This window comes from Theobroma umbraticum, unplaced genomic scaffold (assembly GCF_002168275.2).
Source record: "Theobroma umbraticum cultivar Fairchild unplaced genomic scaffold, ASM216827v3 scaffold_204.0, whole genome shotgun sequence".
In the NCBI taxonomy this organism is placed as follows: domain Eukaryota; kingdom Viridiplantae; phylum Streptophyta; class Magnoliopsida; order Malvales; family Malvaceae; genus Theobroma; species Theobroma umbraticum.
In genome coordinates this window covers 4458848-4481953 of record NW_018397267.1, presented here as the reverse complement: position 1 = coordinate 4481953, position 23106 = coordinate 4458848, and the positions used below count along the sequence as shown (strand labels likewise).

The 23106-nt window shown below is 34.8% G+C and overlaps 3 protein-coding genes and 1 long non-coding RNA gene across 11 annotated transcripts; 2 read left to right on the top strand and 2 right to left on the bottom strand.

Moving 5' to 3' along the window:
• Positions 1-3674: 3674 nt before the first annotated feature.
• On the bottom strand, positions 3675-8229 carry LOC110424154 (uncharacterized). Of its 7 annotated transcripts, XM_021438667.2 has the most exons (10): positions 8061-8229; positions 7660-7817; positions 6927-7135; positions 6610-6698; positions 6386-6524; positions 5870-5944; positions 5248-5369; positions 5100-5175; positions 4703-4762; positions 3675-4021 (listed from the first exon to the last, which is right to left on the bottom strand). In XM_021438667.2, exons 3-10 carry the CDS (start codon positions 7065-7067, stop codon positions 3893-3895), a joined length of 831 nt encoding a protein of 276 aa, XP_021294342.2. In that variant the 5' UTR covers positions 7068-7135; positions 7660-7817; positions 8061-8229; the 3' UTR covers positions 3675-3892. The 7 variants fall into 7 exon arrangements, with proteins under 7 accessions (XP_021294342.2, XP_089641065.1, XP_021294343.1 ...); XM_089784939.1 differs by lacking the exon at positions 8061-8229 and having other exon boundaries at positions 6927-7086; positions 7660-8040; XM_021438668.2 differs by lacking the exon at positions 8061-8229 and having other exon boundaries at positions 7660-8039.
• A 3360-nt stretch (positions 8230-11589) lies between these two features.
• Positions 11590-15409, top strand: LOC110423681 (uncharacterized). Of its 2 annotated transcripts, none has more exons than XR_016351731.1 (3): positions 11590-11789; positions 14240-14670; positions 14790-15409. It is a non-coding gene; the product is annotated as an uncharacterized LOC110423681 (long non-coding RNA). The 2 variants fall into 2 exon arrangements; XR_002445844.2 differs by having other exon boundaries at positions 14240-14994; positions 15082-15409.
• Positions 11784-13977, top strand: LOC110423679 (transcription termination factor MTEF18, mitochondrial-like). Its single transcript, XM_021437967.2, has one exon. It carries the CDS (start codon positions 11924-11926, stop codon positions 13703-13705), a length of 1782 nt encoding a protein of 593 aa, XP_021293642.1. The 5' UTR covers positions 11784-11923; the 3' UTR covers positions 13706-13977.
• Positions 15410-15544: 135 nt separating the features above from the next.
• Positions 15545-19730, bottom strand: NPR3 (NPR1-like protein 3). The gene is made up of 4 exons (XM_021437968.1): positions 19086-19730; positions 17920-18673; positions 16945-17142; positions 15545-16174 (listed from the first exon to the last, which is right to left on the bottom strand). Exons 1-4 carry the CDS (start codon positions 19632-19634, stop codon positions 15912-15914), a joined length of 1764 nt encoding a protein of 587 aa, XP_021293643.1. The 5' UTR covers positions 19635-19730; the 3' UTR covers positions 15545-15911.
• Between the last annotated feature and the right edge of the window lie 3376 nt (positions 19731-23106).

Here is a 23106-nt window from a genome sequence, read left to right as displayed (position 1 = left end):
GAAATTAGGTTATAACAGAAATTGCATGAACAGAACAATTTGAATAGTATTTTGAACGTGGAGTGCGCGTGATCCACATTTATTCCCACCAACATGTCCATGAATTATAATCAAAGAGTACTAAGATTAATGAAAACAAAAGTTTGTCTGCATGACATTAGTTGAAGTCGAAATGGACGGCAAGTGGTGCTCGCCGAATGGATAATCAGAGGGTACTGCAAACAAAATCCCCTTTGAAGCTAGTTGAAGTGCGCATGCCAAATATTATAATATGTTTATATGTGGTATCAAAGTTTTGTCTTCTGATTCAAGCAAAACAAAGAGGAACCCATGTTTCAGTTTCATGTGAAGCAGGAGCTTCCATGGAATATTGTGTCTTAAAACTTGATGATGATAATAGTGGCGAGCACGCATCATGCGTAGTTACTTTGCTAATCACTGAGCACAACTGCTGTTTAGAAGAAAACATTTTCATCAGAAAGGCATGCCTTTTTTGTGGAAGCATGTGCTAAACGCCTTTAAGATGCTTAGAATATGGGATTTACTTTGCTCCAATACTTCTGTGTAGCAGAGCCATAAGTTACGATATGATCAGTTTCAAAACCTCTTCTTCTGTAATCTTTTGGACGATGATGTCCTTAAAAAAACCTTCGTAATTAATCTGTACTCGAAGGATGGCTTAGAAAATTTCATCTCTGTCTCCAATCTGATTCAAAAGCAGTTGTAAAAGGAGTTCGAATTTAGTTCTACCATTTTGATAATATTATAATGGGAGTGAAGACAGCGGCAGTAATCCCCGCAGCATTGCCTTCTTAACTTTTTAAGTTTCGCCTCGGATAGAGTCATTGACAAGTCTCACAGAATCAACGGAGAGAGATAGTGGCCTGCATGCTACTTAATCTGAATGCGCCAAAAGGTTGAATGCGGCTTTAGGAGCTTTAAATTTCTGTAAAATTAACAGGAGCAATCTTTGGACCAAATCCTTCTTTTCCGCAGGCAATGACATGGATTTGACGCGAAATCCATAAACTCCAGCGTCCATGTGTGGCAACACAATTGTCGCATGAGAATCACATATAATTCTAACACAAAATTCTCACATGCCTTTGACTTCATTTGGCAAAACTAACTATATATCACTAAATTTAGTAAAGTACACAAACCCCTTGAGACTATACCTCAACTGCACTTGGCCCATATCTTATTTCAAAATGCATTGTTTCTCCCACTTGCAATCCACTACTGTTAGTCAACTGATGATCATTTTGCAACAAAAGGGTTTTAAGTGTACTTAAGGTATATTTTCAGGGGAGGTTTTTTGTATTTTACTCAATAATGATGTTGGATTACAACATCGGACCACTTCCAAAGACATTCTTTCTTTTAGTTAGGACTACAACTCGTGAATGTACTTGCCAGATTATTATAGTGAAGAAGTTAGTTAGTTGTCAGATGTTAAACATTTAAAAACAATGCCCTGCAGCTCTTCTGCAAGACTGCAAACACTAAAGAACTTCATCTTTTTTTTTTTTTAATATTGCAAGTATCTTAACTGCTTGCACTTGTTGTAGGTTTGTCGTTTTTTTGACTTTTTAATGGAATTCTTACAGCAAAGTAATGCATTAAAGAGCTTCAAAAGTATATATATATTTTCTTTTAGTTACTGTACTGATCCTGTCAGATTTATATATGTGGATATGCTGTTAGGTCACTTGGATTAATTCATCATTTTTGAAGCCTGATCAGTTGAACAAATTTGTGCTGAAATTAAGAATGGAAGACTAAAACAAGTCAAGGAGGCATATGAATTGAAAGCTTGCTAGCTATATATATACTTGTCTAATTTAACTTATTGTTCTTCATTTTATAGTTCTTTTGATCTAATTATACGGAAAAGGAAGAGAACATAAAAAGGAAAAAAAAAGGGGGAGACAAAACAGAAAGAAGAGCTGCGTAAAAGCATTCGCATGCCAGGTTAGTTTCTGGTACCAAAAGTTGAGAAAATTAAAATGCTGTTCAAGATTCGTCCTAATGCATCGTCTGTGTCATTAAGCATTACAGAGTAGGTAAAAGACATGGGGCTTAAGCTTAACGGACTATGGACAAATATACAGATGCAAAGGTGCCTTTTTGTATAGAATAATTGATAAACCAACCTTTGATATCTGGTGAACAAATCTCTGCTGCGATATGTTCTTAATAAAGAATCCAGCTCATTTCTGCCAACCCCTTATCTAGTCTTTAGCAGAAACTTCAAGAACAATATGACTTGTTGTAGCCACCAAATCATTGCCTGTTTGCCTAGTTCAGTTGTGTTAGTTACTTGTTAATGAAAGGAGTTGCAGAAGCTTCAACATGTTACGACCAAAGAAATTTCCTGTGTACTTCTTCCCAAGTTACTTGTTAAATATCTGTTTATAGATCACTTCAGTTGATTGTTTTGTTCGGCCAATGACGTCTCCATTTTAACATACGCAAGCCATTAAGGGCTTGAATGCTTGATCAATACATATATCTGATCAGCTAAAAATATCATGCTAAGTTAGGCCTCAAGGTCTGAGTTTGCATAATCTCAGAATAAAACCACTTTCTGCAATGGTGGTTATATGAACAAATTAAGAAGAAAAATGTTGATACAATTAGCCTACTTCCTTCTTGCTGGAAAGTATCAAGGTTACTGCTGTCCCATGCAGATCATTGCTGATGTGGCTTTTGGTTTTGGTGTTTTATCAATGTTGATACAAGTACATTCCACTAGAGGTAGAACGGTTTAGAATTCAACTGGTATCATAGCGAAATAAATAAACCAAATAACTGAAAAGAACAAAACTGTAGAGGAAAGGGACTTATGCATGAGAATTATGTTTTCCTGTCTTTGGTGCTGGAGATGAATGTTACTGGCGAATTGCATTGTCCATTCTAAGAGACAGTTACATAGGAAAAAAACTACTAGTATTTTAGTGAATCAAGTGACATATGCAGAAGCACCCCATATAAATAAACATTTCTGAAGAGTAGTATTTTGTGGTTGTGGTGTCAGTCAGAGAATCCTCAATATGCTAAATGAAGTAATGTGAATATCAACTAGCAGAGTTTAGCACCCATATTGGCAGTGTGATACTGCAAGCATGTTTAGCACCCATATGCACTTGACCAAGGTTTTTTCTCTTGATCAATATCAACTAGAATAATGATTGTGAGAGTTTACTGCCTTGTGGCTATAGACAAGAAAGGGATCATGAACAAGGGTTCTATTGGAATTGTTGATCTGTTGTCAAAAACGCGAGATTGGTTGGTTTAAAAAGATGGTCAGTTTTGGGCCAATGGAGTGGAAAAGATCAACACTTTTTCGTCTTTCGGATTACTCTATTGTATGTAGGAGCATCTTTAACTTTAAACGAGAAATTCTCCACTAATACTATAAACAATAACAAAGCACATATATTAATCGCCACCACTTTATCATCAATACATTGATTCTGATCTTAGTGCAGAAAGATTGAATTTGCTCCATGCAGAATGAATATGACTTAGCTGATAGTTAGGTATTGGCGTTTTGCTTTAAAGCATTACTTGTCCTTGGAAATCTTTAGAAGTAACTTACATTCATAAAAGCCAACAAAATTGCAAGATATGGTGTACAGACCGAGAATAAGACAACTCTGAACCAGACATTTGAAGTAAATACTGAAATAGTATATTAAATTGGAACAATTTACAGCAATGCCATCTCCAGCAACTGGAAAAATCAGATCAGAGTCATTTTTCTTTGGTACTCAGATTTTGACCTTTTCTCTATCATTTATACATTGCAGAAGTAGAAAAATATACAAAGCTTTGACAGAACAATAGCTGAAGATATTAGAATCATGTCTACTTCCTCTGGTATCTGTTATTGCCTCTTTGCTAAAGTCTTCACCAAACCTCTAACAATTTTCCCAAACCACATCAAGTTCATGGTAGCTAATACTGATGGCACCCCAAAAACCAAGACATAACCAAAGGTATGCATCTGGATCACCTACTGAGCCAAACAAGTCAGAACAGATTTATACCAAAAACCTTACAGCAAAGCAATCAGGGATGCCGGATCTGTTCAAATAGTATATTATTTGGACATGGAATTTCTAAAGAGTTTATTACTGCAGGAAGTACAGGATCAATCTACAGGAGAGTAGCACTCTTATAGAATAAATACGAAACAGAACCAAAAAAGAGGGTAAATTTCAGGATGAAAAGAAGACTAAAGACTGATATGTATAAGACCCATGCTTTAAAATATTACTTGGAACTTTTTATGGGATGAAGTATACACAATACTTGGAAGTTGTAATTCGTAAATCATTAAATAATTAATGATGCTTAGCAATTCTTTCATGCAAATAAGAAAGATAAGGAGAATTTAAAAAAAAAAAATGAGAAAGAAAAGAAAGATGGGCAAGGAAAAAAGACGTTGCAGCAAAGCTGGAAGCAATAGCCACTGGAAATTTGGAAATTTTGTTGAATAAACAAATGATAGATTCCTACTTTTAATGCTATTTGTCTCTTCCAGACACTACTCTTAGCAACAACCAGATATTAACACAAACCAATTCGTGGAAAGAAGATACAGAATCACAGCCAAATATTAGTCAATGCAGCAAACTAGTTGAAGACAACATAAATATTCAGTTAAAGGTGGAAATCAGGATGGTGAATTTACCTGATCATAATGCAAATACACATGGTAGAACATGTAGCCAAACAGCAGAACTCTTGCAATCTGCAATTCAAATTTAATTCAGCTCCTAGAAAAGGTTTAAAGTTCAAGGAAAAGGAGCTTATTAAAAAATGAAAAACAGCAAGGAAAAAAAAAAAAAACTTAGGAACTTCCCTTCTTTACTATCACAAAGATATGCAATATCCTCAAGAAAGTTTCTAAGTGATGGAGAAACTTCAGTCAGTTAGTTTTGATGGCCATTGGCCATCCACATTTAAACATCGATGCAACCTTTCTTCCCCTTCGTTTCCCTATTCTTTCTGTGGCACAGGTTTTATGGTGTAATATTTAACAACACATGTCCATTTTATAACGAAAACTTAAGAAAAGTTTCGCTCACCAGCCAAGCAAAAAAGATGACAACACCATTAATGAGATATGCACTGGACCTCTTCATACCAGCTGTATCAAGATACCTTCATCACAGAAGCATGAGATGATTACAATCAGAATTTCAACAAATAAAAACCTAACTAGTAAGAACTTACCATCTCATATTAATCTCTGGAGTTGTCAGCTCAGATATAAGAACCATGTACGTGTAAAGCTGTGCTTCTCCAGTAGACATCGCATATGCCACCGCAATTCCAGAAAGTGAGTGATGGATAACCTGCAATCAGATGCTAGAATCTTATTATTTATTGCTTAGATTGCATATACTCCACAATCATATGAACTTTAAGCTTGCAACACCTTTTAATATGTGACCTACTGTGCTTTTAAACAGTTACCAGTTTTATGCAGATTCAACTCTACTCAACATGAAAAAGACACTTGTCAAAGTTGTTCCAAAATTTAATTAAATTAAAACCTTGGATCTAGAAGCCTAACTACCCTATGCTTGCATGCTTTCTGTTTCATAGTCAGTTAATGAACCATAAATCAAAAAATATATATGTTAATGAACCAAAATAGGTTTGCTGTAAGTTAAATGGTGTAAGGAAAATAGCTGAGCCTTTAAAGATTCAGCTTACAAGGATGTTGCAGGTGTCATTCAAATGTTGAGGACAGTGCCAACAGTTGAACTGTTACCTACATTCCTTACAATAACAAATAAACAAAAAAATAACATGTAAGCCAGAGTGCTTTTGTTGTAGAGAATACACTTACATATTCCATTCCACCTAAAGAGGGATATAACCACAAAATCATTCCAAGATCCAAAAGGAAGTATCCAACAGAAACCTGTAAAATATTGTAACATTAATTTAAAAAGTCCTAAGATTTATACCAAAAGTTGATACCTAATAATTTATCCAAGAAAGTGATCGAAGAAGCTGTGAACATCCATAAAGGTGAGAAGCATGTTTTAAGCGAAAAAGAGAAAAAGGAAGGGATGTCCCTTCTGGTTGCCATTATGCAGCTTGTTCTAAAAGTATGCTAATCACTTCATTCAAAAGGTGAAAAAGATAAAAGAAACTTTCTTCTTGGAAGAAACTATAAGCATATCTCACCTAATGAATGAGATGAAAACCAGAGCAAGCATAAGCATATACATAGGACATAGTGATTCCTCATTAAATAAGCATAGAACATGGATACTAGTTCAAAGTTGAGATTCTATAGACTCAACAGATACATGGTTGAACCTCTTCAAGATCACATAAGAAGATGTTCAAAACTTACCCCTAATCCGAAAGTAGAGAGTGGTGAGCTTCGGAAGACAACAAGACCAGCAAGCTGTTGATCAGAAAAGAGATCCGACCAGAAAACAAAGTACACTGACAAAGCGGATACAAAAATGGCATGAATTGTAGAGATGCCACTGCCAAGAATATGTTAATGACCAATGAGTGAATGAACATAATAACAGAAGCGGAAAAATAAACCAGATCATGCACTAAACTAACCGATTGTTCCACTCTACTCGTTGAATTTTAGTTAGACTGGGGTAAGTCTTGATGTAAAAGTTGCTGATTAACTGGGTAAGATCATAGGCCTGAGGTATGGGAAAAACATGTAAACTGAATCAATAAAGGAGACCAAGGGAAAAGCACCCATGTAATCACATAACAATATCAAAATAAAGACTTATGATTTAACTTAAAATATGTAAATTCATTCCTGCAAGCTTCATTAAAGGGTATAAGGAAACATCCTGCCTTAGGATTCAATCATCCTGAATTCAAAAGTAAAACATATTTACTAGGGGGAAAAATCAGCATACCACTTTGCAAGCAAGAATGCCACCAAGGATGGAAGTATATGGAATGAAGGGATCTGCCAATAAGTAGTTCTTGACCAACATCTGAGCCTGATTGTGGTAAGACTTTATAGCCATAACTGTCTGTTTAGGCACTGCCGTCATATTGCAATCTCAAAATAAGCTTAGTAGCAAGAGAATTCCCGTAGTTTAATCAGTCCTTCATTCTCCAACTCCATAACAAATACAAAAAGGTAGTCAGGAAAAAAAAAAAAGGAAAACCTTCAAACATGTCAATTTTAGAATAAAAGTTCTAAAGAAGAAAAATAGATATGGAGGAAGTTTTGACATTTGATTGTGCACCAACCATATAGTCTAAAAGCAAACACTCCAAGGAGATAAATAATCAAAACAGATATCAAATGCATCCTATTCCAAGAGAAATCAGGTATAAAATCTTCTCCATTTAAAAGACAACTTCAATTTAGTCAAGTTGAAGCAAACAAGGACCAACCAAAACTCTGAAAGCTTAATTAAAATGAAGAAAGCAAATACTAATAGTTAAGATTTGAGGACTGAATACAAACAAATATTTTCGTTTCAGATAAGCAAATGCATTTATAGTGAAAAGCATTGAAATTTGAAGTAATCCATGAGGAAAACACCTAGATTACAATGGGATGAAAAGCAACATTAGGTAATCAAATGTAACATGACAGAAGCAAAGAAGCTTTAGAAATGAGACTTATGTGCTTACCATAATCATGGCCTACATATTTGACGAACCAACCATGCAATCAAAACAAATGCAGGTAGGTATATTTAAAGGGAGAAAAGGAAGGAGGAAAGAGGAACCTCGAACCAAGGACCAGAAAAAAAATGGGTGCTTGAAGAAAAACCAAAGCTAATCAATGCCTGAGACCCAAAAAGAAGGAAACCTTAAAACCCAAAACAAGGAGCAGAAGCAAATGGGTACTTGACAAAATGACAAATAAAAAAAATGGTAATCAATACAAAAACCAAAGCTTTTCAATGAATGCAAAGGGGAACAACAACCCATGAAAGAGAAGGCTCAAAATATAGGGTGAAAAGAAGGGAATTGCCGAAATGCTATTATCATTTGGATACAAAAGAAAAATAAAATTAATGTGCACCAACCGTAAGGTTTAATCAATTGGAAAGAGCACTTCGAATCTCCAACTAACTCAATAAATGAAAGATGTTTAAGTAACTAAACCATAGGGATATGAAAAATTAAGGGAGGGACCGAAGAACGCAAGGGCAGTTGGGATCTGTGGATACGTGGAGTGATGGGATTGGACCATGACTGCTTTGGGTGTAGTTTTTTGGTTGGTTTTGGGCCCTTAAGAGTGTGGGGTGGTTAATCCTTGTAAGATTGCGAGATACGAGAAAAAAATGGGAAATGTGTGACTCTTGTTTTTGGGTGATGTGGGATTTTGGATTTTGCTCTCATAAATTACACCATTCAATTTCATGTCTTCTAAGTATGTATCTAACTTCTAATAGTGATGAACTTTAACATTGCTATTGAATTAAATAATTAAGACAAAAACCAAAACCATTATAGTTCCAATTTTGGATTTCTATCCAACCCATCATCTCATTTGTATTTTGGTGCCACTTTACTTTTTTGGGTTATGCCACTTGCATGATTGCTTGGATAAATCAGGAAGTTATTCTTCATTTCATATATCCACTTCTTACCAAATAAAGAGAAGTTTGGCTTTTGAATTATGATAAGATTTATAATTTTTTTTATTTAAATTTAAGTTTTACTATTCGAAATATTTATAATCCACTCTACTTGTAGCAATTTTTTTAAAAGAGAGTACCAAACTCAACATAAATGCTTTGAGCCAAAATGCATATGACTTTGTAGGTCCTTATTAAATCTACACCATATAATTACCCCATCTGCTGGTGTGGTGTGGTTGTGACAGCGTGGGAGGGGAATGGTTGGTGCTTGGTATTGGGGAGTAAGCATTTGAGGCATCAAGGTGTAGGGCAATTAGCAAGGGATGAAGAGCATGTGGTCCAATTTAGTTTATCTGAATTTTACACAAGTCCAAGAGAATAAGGACTCTACATTTGCAAATATTGCCTCATACAGAGATTTCTTCAACTGAGAGAAATTTGCCATTTTTATTTCTTATGAACAATAAGTTGTTTTGATTTGATATTGCAACCATTTATTAAGTGGATGATGTGAATTTAAATCTTATATTAAGAAATAGATTTCTAAAATGATTTTACAGAAACTTTTTTTGCAATTGCATCCCCATTTTGTTTATTGTAAGAGTGAGAGTGTGAAAGTATAAATCAAGCTTTCTTGGTCCCCCTTTGGTTTCCAACCAATTTGGTAAGGCACCTCATGTGGCATCATGGAAGGTAAGAGGATATACACTATGCCTATACCTTCAATCTAAGATTTAAATTTTGTACGCAATTTCACTTTTAATTATTTTTAAATAATATTTTTAAGATAATATATTAATATTTTTAAATTCTAAAAAATAAATTTAATTATTTTTATATTAATATAAGTTACGTGATAAAAAAAGCTCACATTAACATGTCACGTTACCATATAATTGAAATTAATACATAAATTAAATTTAGTTATCCTTAAATCAATTTTTAATAAAAATATAAGAATAAATTGAAGTAGATACGTTAAAACTATATAATTGAAAGACCTCAACCTTCAAACTTGATTTGTTAGATGCAATCAGGGTGTTTGAAACCAAATGATTCCAAGACTGAGTAATGGAGTCCCCGAGCTGATTAAATATTGTGTGGTGGAATAGAATTGGGAGCTTGCATTCAAGTTTGAGTTTGTAAAACAGGACGAGAGAGTCAAGAACATTCTCCATTTACGTTTTATATATATGAGATCACTGCAGTCTTGTTGAAAAAAAGCATCTAAGGGCAATCTTATGCAGCATGGTGTGGAAAACGAGTTCCACGAGTTAATGATAATCATGATGGAGCAGACCATCCCTTTGTGCCTTTTGGCATGATGATCTTCCATGGCTGAGCAACTCCCTGCATTAGTTAGGAGAAGGCAAAAATAACTCTTTCACATGTTTTTCTTGTTCTTTAACAATAAATTAACAAGTAGCATATGACTTGCTCAACCGACGCATGTCTTTTTCGCATTTGGAATCCAAACCTCTTGGATCTCCAACCTGCTACGTTTTCCTTTACTAAGTTTATTTGTAAAACCGAAGGACCATGAAGAAACTTTCGGCCATCAATTAACCAAAAACCTGTTTTCATGGTTTTATCCTTGCATGGATTATGTTAGAAAAGAGAGAAAAGAATTTGCAAATTCTACATCGAACTCTTTTATCATGAACTTAAGCCTTCAACGCTTCAATATTTGTGATAGCAATTGATTTTTGTTTTTGATTATATGAGATTGATGATTTGGTAGGTGCTACTTGTCACGGTCCATATCATTCTTTGTAAAGTATTAGCAGTTTTGGTTTTCTGATTTCATGATTTTGTATCATAAAAAGAGTCTTTTCTTTGTAAGGTATTATCGATTTTAGTTCACTAATCTTATGATTTTGTCTCATAAAAAGAATCTCACAAGTTAAAGGTAGTGTGAACCTTTAAATGACCGTGACATCTTTCCATGTGAGATTCATATGGTTTCACGTTAAGAAATATCCACTATTGTCTATGATACATTGTTAGTATCCAAAGTCTACTTTGATACCAATTGTCATGATCTACTATAATCATATGAAGTATTGTTCATTCCACTGTCTTTAATGGCACATTATTAGTATCCAAAGTTTACCTTCATACCAATTGTCATAATCCACACCAATCCTTACGATCCACACTAACATCTATAATGAATTATCCGCTTTTGCCCACTTTTCTTAGTGACACATTGCTAATACATAAGTTAAAAATTATGTGATTTATGTGGGATTTACTCTAATACACAACCAATGTGTGATTTATTACTCCTCCTAAAACCATGACATTATCCCTTAACTTCCCGCTAAAGGCTTTTCTTTGATGTGTGACTTATGTCTTTATCTGTTGAGAGTATATCTCTATGATGTGATATTTACATGGTTTCTCATGTCAAGATTGTGACACTACTACTATTAGAGAAATATATATATATATATATATCTTAATTAAAGAATTATGAAAGAATTTAAATGAGGGAATTGTATTCAACTACTCATTTACTGATACACAAATTCCTTAGTCTCTAAATAGTGATTTTAAGTTGATAGAAATTTAGCTGCCTGCCATAATAAGTAGGCTTCCACAAGCCTATAAATATCCTATTACTACTTTACGCAGTTTATTAATAAAATCCACATTTTGGCTGAGAACAAAAAAACGTATAAAGATCCTCTCTTTCGGTCTTTCCCCTTCAATGATTAGGGATAAACATGGTCTGGATTAAGATCACAGACCACTCAGACCAGCTTCCCTTAAAAACCAAACCAGTCTGCTAAATTGGGCTTGGGTTAAAACTTCAAAAGGAAGTGAAGTTTTAATGGGCTCCTTTTCAAGATCTGGTGACAGTTTGGACTGCCCACCAATATAGGAGCGCAAGCCCAAAGCCCCCGATCATGCATCTCTTTTGAATCTGCATTGCATTTGCAATTTTTTGTCACTTCAATGACGAAATGAATATGTGTAATCGTTGGCTTAGGAGTTAAACCCTAATGTAGGATTTTATCAAATGGCAAAACAGAGCTCAAAATTTCCATAAAAACACTGGCCGATATTCTCAAAAAACCATTCTTCCTCTATTGTTCTTCTTCATGACCTGAAGAAGTTTGTTTGGTGATAAACCCCTGAATCAGGTTAGCAACCCCAATCAACACGGTAGTCCACCGACTTCTCTTTTTCATGTTCTTTACTTTCATTTAAGCTTTAACATGATATAACCACAAATATTTTCTGTTGTTTCTCTCGAAAAACCGTTCTCGAATCCTGTGTCTTTTTATCTTTATCTTGCTATGTTTATAGGTAGAATACGTAGGAGGATTTGTAAGTTGTCTAAAATGATTACCCATTTGGACAAGTTTGTTGTTTTGTCTCCTAGTGTCTATGAGAAATCCTATGTTGTTCACAACCGATGTTCTGTTTCACTCGGTGTTAGATACTTTAGGAGTTCTGGACTTGTCTTTAAACCAAAAGCATCTCTGGCTGATTCCATACGATTATCAAGTTCTGGTTTAGCTAGCCGTATCTCACGGGCGGCTAAAACTGAGGCTCAGGTTGTTCTATTTGATTACTTACATTCTACTAGGAGCTTTAGCTTCATGGATGCTGAGCATATTAGCAAGAACTCACCTCATTTTCTTCAAAATTTGTTGTCCAAGATTGATCCTGAGAAAGATGTGGCAAAGTCTTTAACTAAATTCCTTAGGTACAATCCTGTTAATGAGTTTGAACCATTTTTTGAGAGCTTGGGTTTGAGCCCTTCAGAGGTATCGACACTTGTTCCTCAGCACTTGATATTTTTGAGGGATGATAGTGTCATGCTCGACAATTTTCATGTTTTATGTGATTATGGGATTCCTCGTGGTAAGATGGGTAAGATGTATAAAGTGGCCAGGGAGATTTTTGGATATGATTATGGAGTATTGGCTTTGAAGCTTCAGGCTTATGAGATTTTGGGTCTCAGCAAACCAACAGTTATAAAGCTTGTTAGTTGTTGTCCATCTCTTTTGGTTGGTGGTGTTGATACTGAATTTGCTGGGGCTCTTGAGAAATTGAAAGTATTGGGGATCAAGAATGATGACATTGGAGGGTACCTTTCAGGTAAGGGCATGTATGATTGGGGTAGGATGCTGGACATGCTGAATTTTCTTGATAGAGTGGGTTATAATGAGGAGCAGTTAGGTAATTTATTTAAAACAAATCCTGCGTTGTTGTTTGAAGGTTCAGGGAAGAAGGTTTATGTATTATTTGGCCGCTTAATCAAATTAGGTCTAAGGATGAATGAGGTTCATTCCTTGTTTAAGCAGAATCCGCATATCTTGTCAGTTAAGTGCACCAAAAATCATTTGAAGGCATTGGATTTCTTGTTTGATATTGCAATGGATACTGAAGATATTGCACACATTGTATCTAGGCATGTGGAACTTATGGGTTCATGTTCTCTGAAAGGCCCTAAAACAGTTTGTAGGGAGTTAAATGTTGAGAAAGAAGAATTATGCCAAATTATAAAGGAAGATCCGCTGAAATGGTTCAGTTTGGCTTCTAAATCAAAGGTCCAAAGCAGTGGGCAGGTAGCTTCAAAAGATACAAGTAAATATCTAGAGAAGACAGCATTCTTGTTGAGATTGGGTTATCTGGAAAACTCAGATGAGATGTTGAAAGCATTGAAACAGTTCCGAGGCAGAGGGGATCAATTGCAGGAGAGGTTTGATTGCCTGGTAAATGCTGGTTTGGACTGTAATGTTGTCAAAAAACTAATTAGACATGCTCCAATGGTGCTTAACCAGTCAAAGGATGTAATTGAGAAGAAAATTGACTGCTTAAAAAACTGGTTAGGCTATCCACTTGAATCTGTAGTGGCATTTCCAGCATATTTGTGTTATGATATGGAAAGAATTAGCCGCAGATTTTCGATGTATGTGTGGCTAAGGGAAAGAGGAGCAGCCAAGCCCAAGTTGTCCTTGAGCACACTCCTTGCCTGTTCAGATGCCCGATTTGTAAAATATTTCGTAGATGTCCATCCCAAAGGTCCGGCCAAATGGGAGAGTCTAAATAAATCATTACATTCAATTTAATCTAAATTCCATTCGTTCTTTGTACTCATTATATTTTATGCCTTAGAAATTGATGAATGTAGGATACAAGTGGAGTCTGATATACACATAGTATAAATTTTCTTGTCATCTATGGAGTCAGTTTTTAGTTGATGCTCTTTTAAGGCAGGCTAGTAATATAGGGCTGATTTGGTAGGGGTTCTTTTGGGTTTTTGTTTTTCTTCGTTTCTGCACCTGCTATGGCAAAAAATTCTTCCTTTTTTACTAAATGAAATTCCTAACTTGGGAGAAAATGTTCTCTTCTGTTTTCATTCAAGAAAAAGAAAATGGTGCAACATTTCATAAATGAGTTTGCCATGCGGCATGCAATGGGCTCACGAAAAATTTGAGTTCATATTTCGGATAATGTAATATTGAAGCTTCGGAATCCATTATATTCAGGCTCCATCATTGACACTCGATCTTTTCCTGTGATTTTGCCTGAATAATCATCATGATAGCGTAATTATCTTTGGGATATAGAAATAATCTGTTATATCTTCACTTACATAACAGGTGTATTTGACATAACGTTGGTCGCTGAGCTAGCTTTAATTCCCAGGGATATTCTACAGGGCTAGTGTTCATGTATGGACATCGTCAGGTTCGTAGAAAACCAACGTTCCTTCAATATTTTGTAAGCTTTTCATCTACACGTCTTTAAGGATCAGGGGGATGATGACGATGAAAACAATTAGTGCAGTTAAACTCAGCCTTGTCCTTGTCAAATGACCCCTGAATATTCTCTTTTTTCTCAACGCAAAACAAATCAGGAAGATCATCCTCCATGAACTTATCTAGCTCTTCTGATCAATCAGAGGGGTCCAGTGCTGTTTTCAAGGTGCACAAGTCTCCTTTGCAGATCATCATGCAATGTTTTGGAAGTGACCGACACATCTCCGGCCATTTGATTACCAACTCAGTTCCACCCTTTGAAGCTTTACCAGGCAAGCGTTGGTTTAGTTACTGATTAGTTATGGGTTTTTGGGGTTATGATCCCCCATCAGCGTCCCATCATGCTACCGTGTAAAAGCTTAAATGCTCTAGTTTTCCTTTTGTGTGCCAGATTTAGTTCACAAAAGATGTCTTGATACCCAAGTTTCTTAGTTCCCAGCATAATCAAAAGGGTGTGAGATGGATTCGTTAACTCATTTGCCTAAACTACATTAGAAAATGTGGACAGACGGTGAATGGACGATGGCATGTCTACGGTAACAGTTGCAGAGAATAAAGTAGCCCCCCCTATCTGGGCTAAAATTGCTGCATAAAGGGTTGATTCCTTCTAGCTAAGCCCGCTATAAGCCAAGAATTCTTCCTACTTTCCAACAAATTTTCTGATGCAATCGTTCTTTTTTCAGATTTTGAGACTTTTGCAGGCATCCGATACGCTCACCAAAAGCAAAGCTTCACATTTTAGATGGTATCAATGCAATTGCATAATGCCATGGTACGAAAATCAGCTTGGAAACAAGTACACGCCAGAATGCTTGCAAACATGAATAAAGATGCCAACGGCCAGGTATTTTCTTTGAAGATGATGGGTTTGCACGGCTTTATGTTCCTCCGCAGACATTTTCGATTGAGAATATTAGCTCATAAATATACATTAAATTTTGAGCTACACACATGAACTGATGTCGGTCTCAAACTCGCAAATTCACCCCTTCCCAACACTTTTTCTGCAATTCAGCGACATAATGATCACCATTATGAAGATATTATCGCCGGGATATACAAAAACTGCCACTTCCTTAACATATTTACACACAACCCATTCTTCAGAACGTTGGACGTACTATCTTAAAATTATTCACGGGAAGATACAAGGTAGGATAACTTTATATAACACCGTTTTCATTATCATCGTCATTCTCTAACACTACCAGACCAACCTATCGATCCAAAAATGAAAGCAAAAATTGAAAGGTGAACAAATCAGCTTAAGAACTCTTTTATCAGAGTTCTCTGAGTCACTAAAGAACATGACATTCCTATAGACTTTATAACGGTATGTAACTTCTGCTAACTTTATCACCAAAGGCTAAATTACAGAACAAGTTTTCCTGGCCAAACATTTATACACAGAAGCAGCAGCAAACGCTTGGTTTCTCTCACGATAAACCTTTGTCTAAACTCCAAAGCTTTTAGCTCGTGACCATCATCATTATTGTAGACAACCTACATTTCTTCACAATTTTCTGAGCTTGTAAGGGCCACCATCTTTTAAAGATGATGAGGATGAGGATGAAGACAAACCACAGCGGTTAAACTCAGCCTTGTCCTTATTAAATGCCTTCTGAACATCATCCTTCAACTCCCTGAAACGTGATCTCTTTATTTTCTGCTCCTCTGAGGAGCCCTTCTCCAGGTAAAATAAATCAGGAAGGTCATCCTCCATGAACTTATCTAGCACTTCTGAGCAATGAGGGAAATAGCGCCGACCCATCTCCACTGTGACATAACAACCACAAAGATCAGACTAAGAAGTTACGAGCAAATTTTGCTTGTTCCGATTTCCACTGATTTTACATCTCCTGAAGATGTATTTCTTTAAAAGAAGAATCTGATGACTCTATTGAACTCAAAAACTACAAAGCAAGATGTATGATAGTTTGTGGAATAAGAAGCCTAACATTTTAAAGGCCAAAACCTCATAGTGGTCAATGAAAGTAAAAGACGCAAAACATTTTTGGGAAGTCTCAATGAGATAGGATGAAACGACATAATTTCATAAAACCAAACCAAGTATGAAAGGAAGAAAAATTTAGTAAGAGAAGATGCATCCAACTGTCCATAGTACTAAAATCCATTAAAGCCTAAGATATTACTAAATAAAGGAACAACTTCACAAATATGACCAAGAGAGAATAACAAGGAAAACTTTTTTTTTTGGGTCAAATTTCTTATTTTTCTTCTTATTTTTTTCTTTAAAACTAGCATTGGCTTATATTTTCACAAGTAAATCTATTTCCATTCTATCTACCTGACCTAAAAACCAGTTCTTTTGTTCAGCCCCTTATGACCAATCGCTGTTTAAGAATAGCGATTTAGCCATACTAGTGTGACCAGTCACCATTTGAGAATAACCATTTAAGAATACTTGTTCGAACAGGACATTGAAAAAAAAAAGTGACTGCTAAGTGCTAAACCCAAAAAACAGGCTGCCATCAAAATATGAAACAAAAGACCTGCACATGAGGATATTTAAAGCTTTCAATCACCTGTTTTCATGAGGGCCTCCATCCTTGCAAGAAGTCTTTTCTTCTGCATAACGGGTGTCTCATTCAAGTCAACCTGCCTTAAGTTTCCATTTGAACCTTTTGATGCACAAAGACCAGCAAACTCAGAGGTTGTCTCAGCATGTGCTATGTCCATAGCAAGTTTTGCTTCACTAGGGAAAAGTAGCCTTGCAAAAGCCACTGCAATTGACAACAACAATCAGAGCTAATCCTCTTAAATATATAAACTCATAAAAAAGGACCTCGCAGGATGAATCAAATGATAGTAGATATATCCAAACGACCCAAAACTACATCTTAACCAAATTCATAATGTGCAAAAGTTTCCATGTGTAAGTCTAAAATTTAAATGAGAGGAAGCCCTTTTACCAAGTCAGACTGGCTAAGTTTGTACAGCTAGCATAGGAAGCATTTCATTTTATCATACTTTTTCAATTAACAAATAGAATCTTTCATTGGGACATCATAAATGAAAGACTACATATATAAGATCTAACAAGTTTAGCTCAGCTACAGTTCCAGCATGACTTATCCTAAAGTGATGATAACCTCAGAAACTGCATCCATAACAAAGTTAGCAGCCATTATGGAATCTTCACCTATATGCACATGGGAATGTATCCAACTTTCGAATGAGTTATTCAGATGGACCTTGTTGCTGATTAACACTTCAAAATTCCCCATATATTATTCACAATGGAAAGAATATAAAAAGTATCTTTTCAAGACATGGTTGGTTAGCTTTATCCATGCAGTACTATTTGTACAAATTTAATATCACATATCAGGCTATATTACAGCTATTAAGAAATTTTATCCATGAAAATTTTACTCCAGTTGATAATTTTACATTGACAACAATTATTGTCCAGTATTCAATGAAAATTTGGGAAATGCAATCTGATAAAACAAGAGTGGAAATAGAGAGCCAGAGAAAATTCCCACATAGAATAATACCTCTGTTCTCTAGATACAGAAGTCTCATGTGCAGATCATCAGCCAATGTATGGGAAGTAACAGACACATCCCCAGCCATAGGATTCCTCCTCATTTCCCTTTCTAGAACATCAACGCATATCCTGTCTTTATTTGTTTCCTTTCCCTGCTCTGTTTTTGCATGATAATCCTTTGGTCTTGTCAACCTCCGGCAGATGTTAACTGCACTTCGTCCATCCACTGTCAACTCTGAAGCAGAGGCCCCTTTTGCCAGAAGAGACATTATCACTGATGGTTCTTTACGCATTGCAGCGATGTGAAGAACGGTGTAACCACGAGAATTTCGCAGATTGACATCAGCCAGACGCAGGCCAAGAACCTCAGAGACAACCTTGGGATCACAATATGCTGCAGCATAATGGAGGGCAGCAGCATCATCCAAAGTTATGTCAGACTCAGTTAAAAGTAGTTTAACAAGTTCAACATCGTCAGAGTCTAATGCTTTATGTATTCTCTGGATTCTTTTTTCTGGCAAAGGGTCAACCACAGCATCATTATCTTCACCATCAGGTGGAGACTTGCGGCGAAGCAACCGAATACTCTCCGCAACTTCATAAGGAAGCTCTTTCTCAATAGAGACGCTATCAAGATCTGACCGTGCCACTCTATCAACACATTGAGAAACAAGCTGACTGCATTGACAATGGAAAGCAACCACAAGAATTGCGATAATATCTTCTACAAGAGCCTTCTCAACAAAATTAAGAAGACGTCGCTGCAAATGCATAAAAAATGAAATTAGTATACCTTCTCTTGGTCTAATCAAGCCAAAGAGTTATTTAAATTACAGAGTAAATCAGAGGCCAATACCTAGCCATGCTTCTTTATTTCAATCACCACCTACTTATAATGGTTCCTATTATATTTACTAAAGGCTGCAAAGGCAACCATCTTGTTGCAATGATCTAATAAGGTTCATGTGTTAGAGCATTCAACGTATCATAAGTTCAAATCTAACTTTACAGCGAGCAGATATAAATATATTTCTAAATATTGAAAACTATTACCATAATTGATCACACCATTATATCAAGTCGATAGTCAACACTAAAAGATGATGCTCATGACAAGTAAATAAATTTGCTAAAAGAAATTCAAAACTATCACAATATCAATTCCATACTCACCTGAAAAAGTGAAACCAGCTCCGGTATTTGAAATATCGATGATGCATACATCAACTCCACAGCAAAATTGATGGCGGGTCGACAAGCATCATGAGCACAAACATTATCAATACATGTAGAAACCTCCATAGGAGAAGGCTTCAGCTTCCCAGTGTACAAATAATGCAAGACGATCCGAAAAGCTTCAAGTCCAATCTTGCCATAAGGCAACAACTCACTCATGTTATAACTTGGTTTTCCTTCTTTCTCACAAGACCCATTTCCTTTCTTGAATAACTCATTAAAAAACTTACTCCTAACAGCTAAAATACATCTATGAACACCAACAGGAACATCTTCAACAACTATATCAGCATCACTAAAATCAGGACCGTTGTCATCAACAAGTTGCTCCAAGCTGGTGCTGAGCTTGGTCAAACTTAAAACTTCAAGGCTAGCCCCAGTTTCAGGAACAGTAAAGGAGGGTATATTGTGAGTAATTGAGCCATTTGATAGATGAGAAGATGAACTGAAGCTCAAAGAAGATGATGGCTCAGATAAATACGCCATTAAAACCGTAGTCAAAATCTTAATTCATGAACAACAACGTTCAAAACTTTCGTCCCAAAAAACCAACTTCCTATTGCTATTTGATCTAAAACAACGCCACCCCCCCCACCCTATTCGCAAAAAAAAAAAAAAAAAACCCAAGTCTAAAAGTTAATTAAAAACAGGTACTAGTTTACATAAAAAAAATGTTAAACAAGAGCAAGATTTTCAAAACTAACAATAAATCCTATATTGGTTTTCCAGAGAACAAGTATACAGGCAAATTATACACAAAACTCCGTCTTCTTTTGGTTAATTTTCTTAAACTGATATCATTGCAAAAATCTTATACAACAAAAAGGCTGAAAGTGAAGATCCCAGATTGAAATTTTTGATAGCATTATTTGTATCAAATCACATGAATGAAAACAATTATATGAAGGCATAAAAAACCCAGCTTGCTTGAATTTCCAGGACCTCTTAATTAGCATAATAAAAGATCAAAAAAAGAAATGAAAAAGATTTTTAAAAAAAAGAACAAGGTTTTGGAGGATGCTAACGAATCAGATCCTAGAAAAAAGAAAACCCAATGAACATTTATATAATTACTTTACAAAGCTGCAATAAAAATAGATACTTGGCAAAGATCAGAGGAATTGAATTTGCTTTTGTGTTGAAGAGAAGATAGCGAAGACTTGAAAGAAAAGAGAAGAAGGTCAAGAGACAGGTGAAAATATAATTAATGAAGATTAAAAAGAGAAAAAAAAAAAGAAATCACAGAAAATAGGAATTATCAGTAAAAAAAAAAACGTCGCCACGTCCCAAAAAAAGAAATGATAATCAGGAAATTTCATTTTTCGCTGTCGATGGTTTTGTCAAAGAGAGATGAAGTCGTTTGGGTGACGACGAAGATGACGTGGTAAATTGGAGCTGGGTTCCACTGACGTCAGCGATGGCGTTGGCGTTGTGAGGGGATAGGGGCTGTGGTGTGCACATTTAAGATATTGCCTAAAAACGTCCCTATCAATGATTTCTTTTTCAACCCAAAAAAGATAAACATAATCATTAAATTATTATAATTTTTATGAAAAAATATATAAATATATTTACTAATAAAATATTTAGTGGCTGTTTCAATGTTATAAATTAAAATTTAAGTCTAATTTCGTAACGTTTTAAATGTTGAAAATAAAATAATATTTAATATAAATGATTAATATTTTTTATATAATAATTTAATAAAAATGTAAAAATATAAATATTTATTTTATATATTAATAATAAATAAAAACATAGTATTTCGAAAATATACCCTCAAGGATGGGATAGAATAAAATTACAAATCTTGCCTACATTCCAATCTAATTTTCTTACCTAACCTCTTATATATTCATCTTTAGATTTTTTTTTAAAAAATCTGCCTAGATAAGACCTTTAGTTGTTTGGTTATGTAAATTTTTTTATCTTATATTATTTTGTAATCAATAAAAAATTTATTCACTTTGCTAAATCGAAACATCAATTCTCTCATTATCGTTATTTAAAAGGTGAATTCTCAAAATAAGCAAAAAATTTCATGATTATATTTAAACAGTTTATTGATGTTTAAATTTTTGATTAATCCAAAAAATGTATTGAATTTAAAATATAATTCCTTTTAATATATTCCCAACTCCAAATTCTCATACTTAAACACAAATAAAATTCTTCTTTTGTCTTAAAATATACTATATAACATAAAATATATTTTTATGTCTTTTTTTTTAAATTGAGAGAATAAGATTTGAATTTTATTTTTTAGATAAAAAATCATATATCAAGCAATGAATCAAATATTAGAGTGTATTTAATAATTAATTTAAAATTAAAAAAATTACTAATTATATATTTTCTTACATTTAAAACAAAATACCCAACAAAAAAAATAAATAAGCTACTTCTTTATTGAAACCTATAAATATATATATATATATATATATATATATTAACTATTCAAGTTAAACTGAAATGATTCCAAAAAAGAAAAAAGAGAGGAGGTCAGCTCCAGAAACAAACAAAATTGGGTAGGTGTAGTTAGTAAAAAATTCAACTACTTCAGCGCAAACTAATTATCTGCAATTTGGGAAGATTAATGTTTTAAAAGCAAAACCTTTCGTCATTGAAACTTAAGCATGAAAAACAGTGATAATTTAATATGGGCATCGTATGGGCTGTTGAAACTTGAAAGTGAATGACATACGCGGGCCAGGCAGAGAAGGGAGCGTGCACTTTCTCGGATCCCTCGTCTCTACCGACAGCACTGAGAGGTTCTCTCCAGTCAATATCTTTACTTCCACTATTTAGGTCTAATTTATCAAACAACAAAAAAAAAATTGAATTAATATCTTTTGTTTTTTTTTTATTGACTCCATTGACTTTGTATGGCCCCATTCCCCTATTGCTAAGATCAGGACATTTTCCTTTTGTTCCTTGGTAACCTTTACCTTTCTTTTCTGTATTAGAAGAGATATTACAACAGTTAACGTTTCAGTATAAAAATCGATCATATATTTGTGTACATTAATTAGGTAAAATAAGATTTATGGTTTAGGACGAATGAGCGTCACATTAAATTAATTTGGTGAAGCAGTCAAATCAAATGGAAAACAGTACCGATGCAACATTAGCTGTACAATGTAGATTCAAAGGTTTTTAATTTATTATTTTGCAATGGACTACAGCACATAGGACAAATTTCTTTCTAAATAAAGTGAGAGGTCAAGAAATGTACATGTACATGTACATGTACATGTAAAGTCAGCAAACACCAAGTTGTGTGTAGTTTCCAAGATCCTTCCCTTCAGCGTTTCAGTTACATTTGACAAATAGCCACCCCTTTCCCTCCTCCAATCAAATTGTTCACAAGGTATTTGCATTGACGTATGAGCATGAGATATGACATTGTGGCATACAGGTTCAATGTTATTGGACCTTTTTCTTTAATTTCCACGTGGATACTTAAACACCTTATATTTAATTTACAACTTGAACGGATATAAATAAACTTATGTCCACTCATTTTTTGAAGTTTCTACGTACTACCTTATCGCCATTCAACCATGAGGTAAATGAGAACACACAAAAACAAAGGGGAAGAAAACAAAGCCGTGTTTCTTGTACGTGTTGCTTTTGTCAGAAACCCAATACTAATAACGTGAAAGAAACTAGTTTACATAACATGATCCTCTTTAGAAAAACAAAGTCCTCTACCAGATATGGAGACCCTAGCTAAGCCGACTGGGCAAGGCAGCTAATTCTCCACGGTCAAATCTTTCATTTCTACACTTTGCTGTATTCTTGAACGGTATAAAGAAGAGGTTTGCTGACTCTATGTTAAGCTGAAGCTCTTCTGTTTTGTTCCTGGTCTAGGGTTGGATGCGGTATTTATGGGGAAAAGAAAAGGGAACGAAGAATCTCATTTAGAAGGGAAAATTCAAGGAGATGAGTATATATA